This window comes from Pinus tabuliformis, chromosome 2_2 (genome assembly GCF_031772625.1).
Source record: "Pinus tabuliformis cultivar Carrire ecotype Pingquan chromosome 2_2, CPIR1, whole genome shotgun sequence".
In the NCBI taxonomy this organism is placed as follows: Eukaryota; Viridiplantae; Streptophyta; class Pinopsida; order Pinales; family Pinaceae; genus Pinus; species Pinus tabuliformis.
In genome coordinates this window covers 1,028,508,267-1,028,513,541 of record NC_142300.1, presented here as the reverse complement: position 1 = coordinate 1,028,513,541, position 5,275 = coordinate 1,028,508,267, and the positions used below count along the sequence as shown (strand labels likewise).

General features: G+C 28.3%; 1 protein-coding gene across 1 annotated transcript; it reads right to left on the bottom strand.

The window, feature by feature from the left end:
- Positions 1–2,448: 2,448 nt before the first annotated feature.
- On the bottom strand, positions 2,449–2,799 carry LOC149196849 (36.4 kDa proline-rich protein-like). Its single transcript, XM_089408458.1, has one exon. It carries the CDS (start codon positions 2,797–2,799, stop codon positions 2,449–2,451), a length of 351 nt encoding a protein of 116 aa, XP_089264584.1.
- Positions 2,800–5,275: the final 2,476 nt, after the last annotated feature.

The window sequence follows — 5,275 nt, the reverse complement described above, 5'->3', positions numbered from 1 at the left end:
ATATATATATATATTGTAACCATATATAATATATACATAGTCATATATATATATATATATATATATATATATATATATATATATATAGTAACCATATATAATATATACATAGTTGACATTGTAATATTTTATTTATGACTTACATTAGATGCCATATATGATTTTTTTATTAAGAGTTAAATGAACTCTATATATCTTTCTTTAAAAAAATTCTTTGGATATTGGAAAATTTTATTATGGTCAACACACACTATTTGTTTATAACGTTGATGTAAAATTATGTTACTTCACCTATACATCAAAATATTTTATTTATGTATGAGAGTGAGGGTGAAGTACTTTTACCACATCTTTGTAAAATTATGTTACTTCACATGTACATCACAGTATTTTATTTATGTATGCGAGTGAGGGTGAATTACTTTTACCACATCACCTTCAAAATGGAATGCACTATCATTATTTATGTTTTATAATATTTATAATTAAAATCAAGCAAATATATGTTCAGTTTAATTTTTTATTATAATGGACAATGTTTTTTTAATTAGGAGATAATTTATTTTTATTTTAGAATGGACTCATGTCAACTTGAGGTTTTGAGCACGCAAGGAATTACACATCTCTCTCCAAAATAAATTGCTTTACACAACAAACAATACTACCACTTTAAATCCGCATTACATTTTCCTTCTTCTTTTATATATATATATATATATATATATATATATATATATATATAAATTAACAAACATTACCATTATTTAAATAACATATAATACAAGTAGCCAAGAACCATACATCATATAAGTGGTGCTAATTTATAATATTAAAATTTATTTTTGTAATATTAATTAATTAAATTGAAAAAAAAAGTCAACTTTACTATTAAGATATAACAATCTTAACATTAAATTTAAAAATTACAAAACAAGAACCAGAGGAAAAAAATGAAAAAAATAACTAATAAATCATAAAAATGAAACAACCTTTTATACATCGTTTTTACTGGAAATAGTTATAAAAATGCGTTATTTTCTATTAATATGAGATTTTTTTGATTATTTTTTTTGGGTTAAAAATTAGTTTATATTTATATTCATAACTATGTTTATTTTTTAATAAAGTTTTTAGAATTTTAATTAGCTTATTGATGATTATGATATAGATGCTAATTATATTTATAAGTATGTTAATTTGGAAATATCATAGTTAAAATTTTAATTTATTTATCAATTATTACAAAGTGGATCATAAAAATTAACCTTACAAAATATTCTAGAATATTCATAACAATACATAAATTAAAAATTATTATTTTTAAATTATTTATATTTTATTATTTTTTTAATTAAATTAATTAATTAAAAATAAAAATTATATAAACACGTATTATATTAAATGAATAATAGTTTTATACCCCATGGTGCCAATAAAATTGTAACCAAGCCTATTAATCTTTGTTGATTATATCCAAAACCATTTATTTATGTCGTAAATTATGTCAGGTAAAGTATATACTAAAGTTAATGTTTGCTAATGATCATTCTTTAAAAATAATATAGTTTCTTCCTTCATATTTAATACTGGCAATTTTTATTTTTTTTTGAATTTACTTTGTTGTATGATTTATATATAATTTATTGGAATCACAAATTTATGAATTCAGTACAATATTAATATTAATATGCCATAAATTTTTCAAAATACCATATCTATATATAAACTCAAAACTTATTTAAACAATAACACTAAAAATTCACCAAATTGGAGGTAAAAACTCCAAAACAAAACCTGGCTTAAAATTCTCACAACGATACTTTCTTATGATCTTTACCGATACATATATATCTTATCTATTATACTCGTCATTCTTTAATTGTAACCGCACGCCGAATAGCTTTTTTAGCTCGTTGAAATTCATGAGGCCACCAGATAAATAAAAAACTAACGAAAATCTAGTGCACGATACAAATTTTGCAGCTCGTTAAAATTCACGCCATCATCAAATAAATAAACAACTAACAAAAATCTAGTGCTTCAGGTAATGGGTGCGATGAGGGAACTGGTCCCCAAAATACCTAAAAGTACACCCAATACGAAAAATAGATAGATAATGACTAATTTTACAATCGTCGGACTACATAGCAAAAGCAACACCATCATCTGCGATAAATATCTGCAAAGTAAATCAGTAATCATTGGTCCGCCTTATTATAGAAACAAAAATAACGAAACACAGCGGAGTGACGCGCATATTCTAGTTAGTGCATGAACCAAAATGAATATACGTAAATATTTGTCACGTTATTGTCACAACATTTCACCTGCGCGCAATCCAGAATCACATACTACTTTCACACCTTTTAAACTAAACCAAACCAAAAGGAACTTTTAAATGAAACAAATATTTGACTAAGGGACGGCATGGCATGCATTTCAACTTAGTTAAAGTTGTGGGCATTTGAACCCCGGAGGAGGGGTAACGCCACATTGAACAAAAAGCTCGAGAGCCAGTGGAAGGATGACATTGACATCGAGTAGCTTGAGGCGGATAGTTGTACATAAGCACAGCGCGGCCTCCAACGCCGCAACGCCTTCTATCAGTGGGCAGCACTGGTTCACAACAGGGTCTCCAATGACTACGTGCACCAAGCCGTCCAACAAATGAACGCAGGTTCCCAGTTCCAATGCATCTAAAGGGCATAATGATCCCCCACCGTCTGCCAATACTAGCGTGGGCATGGTGGTTGCAGCACTAATCATAAATATAAAAAGCAATGCTACTCCCTTTGCCATGTTCAATGAAATTCGATGCTTCTTCCCTAATCGAAAGAATATGAGATTCAATCAGAGAGAAGGGAAACAAACAACCGAAAAGGCAAAAGGAAGGGATTGCATGTTTGAGCTCAGAGCACACGGTTTTTATAGCAGCTGTGTTGCTTTCAATGCCTAATTTTCTTAATTCAATATCATTATGTTATCAGATCGTCATTATCATTATTTTTGCAAAATGTCAGCCGCTCCCCAAGGCGGCGGAAGAATATAAGATTCAATCAGAGAGAAGGGAAACAAACAACCGAAAAGGCAAAAGGAAGGGATTGCATGTTTGAGCTCAGAGCACACAGTTTTTATAGCAGCTGTGTTGCTTTCAATAACCAATTTTCTTAATTCAATATCATTATGTTATCAGATCGTCATTATCATTATTATTGCAAAACGTTAACCGCTCCCCAAGGCGCCGGAGGCGGAAATGGTATCTTCTAGCTAACAATAATACAAAATACTAATTTCAGTCCGTCACAACTTGGAAATCTACGTGGTTGCAATTATATATAATTCAATGTCGACATCAAAGATCAATTAATTCAAAGTTTCATGCAATACTAAAGCTTCCTAACAATTCTGGAAATAAATATAATAAGATGAGCGTTCATATTTGCAAGCCTTCAGTCTTCCAGAGACTAAATCGTGAATGTAAAATTGAAATTTAGTTCATTTATAAAAATCGGAGTTCCACGTACCTATGGATTCGAGGATGGCGCTTGTTGACATTTCTAAGGTTATTTGAGGTTACGATTCCCAAAGGGTGGTCAAGTGATTTTGTAGGTAATGTAAGTTGGTATATGACTGGCATAACAGCATTAATAAATATATTTGATAAATGTTAATAATTTTATATTTATCACATTTATTATTATTTATATATTAATATTAATATTAATAAATTTAATATTATTATTATTAATAAATAACAAATTGATAAATAATATATGTATTTATATTAAAAAATATTAATTATTAATAAACTAAATGTATTATTAATTATAATAATTATTAATAAATTAAATGGATTGTTATTATAACCCAAGGAATTATAAATTAAAGACATTAATATGAAGTTTTAATTTTAAAAAGGTAAATTTAATGATTAATATTAGAAAATCTAGGATCAATATTATAAATTCAAGGGAATAATAAATCTATTGGATTAGTATTAAAAACCTGAGCGATTATAAACCTAAGGGAATATCTTAGGATTCATATTAAACCCTAGGAGTATAAACCTTAAGATTAATATTATAAACCCAAGAGATTAATACTATAAATTCAAATAACTACTAGAACTAAGGGATTAATATTATAAACAAAATATTAAAATACCCTAATATTATCAACCTTGTGTTAAACCCAATTTTTGTGATGCAAAAATGTAATGTAACATTGCGATAATGGACCATGGTTGACCATTGTTGGCTATGGTTCACAATGGTTGAGGATGGTTGATTTTCCTATTGAGACAATTTTTTTCACTATGTGACGTTCGACCATGATTGACCATAGTTGATTTTTGTATTAACATTGATTGACTATGGTTCACCATGATTGACCAGGATTGACCATGGTTCACCATGATTGATTTTGATATTGAGACAATCTTTGTCACAATGCAACCTTTGACCATGGTTGACCTTAGTTTGACATGAATGAACATCACTAACATTGGTTTAACATGAATGAATATGGTTGACGATGACTGATTTTCATTTTGAGACAATCTTTGTCACAATGTGGCATTGGACCATGATTGGCCATCATTGACGATGGTTGAGGATGGTTTAACATGGTTTATTTCATATTGAGACAATCTTGGTCACTATGTGATGTTTGACGATGGTTGACGATGATTACAAACCCAAGGGATTTATATTAAACCCTACCATCAATAAAACCATATAAATAATATTATACCCTACGAATATGAACCCTTAGATTAATAAACCCAAGAGATTAATATTATAAACCCAAACATTTAATATTATAAACCCAAGGTATATAAACTCTAAGATAAATATTATAAATGCTAAAATAAATATGGTTAACCACCATTAACTACGTTCGATTTTCATGTTAACACAATATTTGTCATAGTGCAACTTGAGACCATGATTGAACATACTAATTTGACGTATATGATTGTTCGATTTTCATGTTAACACAATATTTGTCATAGTGCAACTTGAGACCATGCTTGAACATACTAATTTGCCGTATAGATTGATTTGAAAAGTTTACATTATTCACGACCATCTTTTTGGGATATTTTATGCATATCAACGATATCAACAAAAACAACATATAATCGAGTTATATAATTTTGCTTTCTTATGATAGCGTTCTTACTTATCTATGTTTATTTCAAAAAGAGATGTGGGATGGATATTCAAAATTTACTGAATTTGCATTACCGTTTTATGTTAATCACACTCATTAC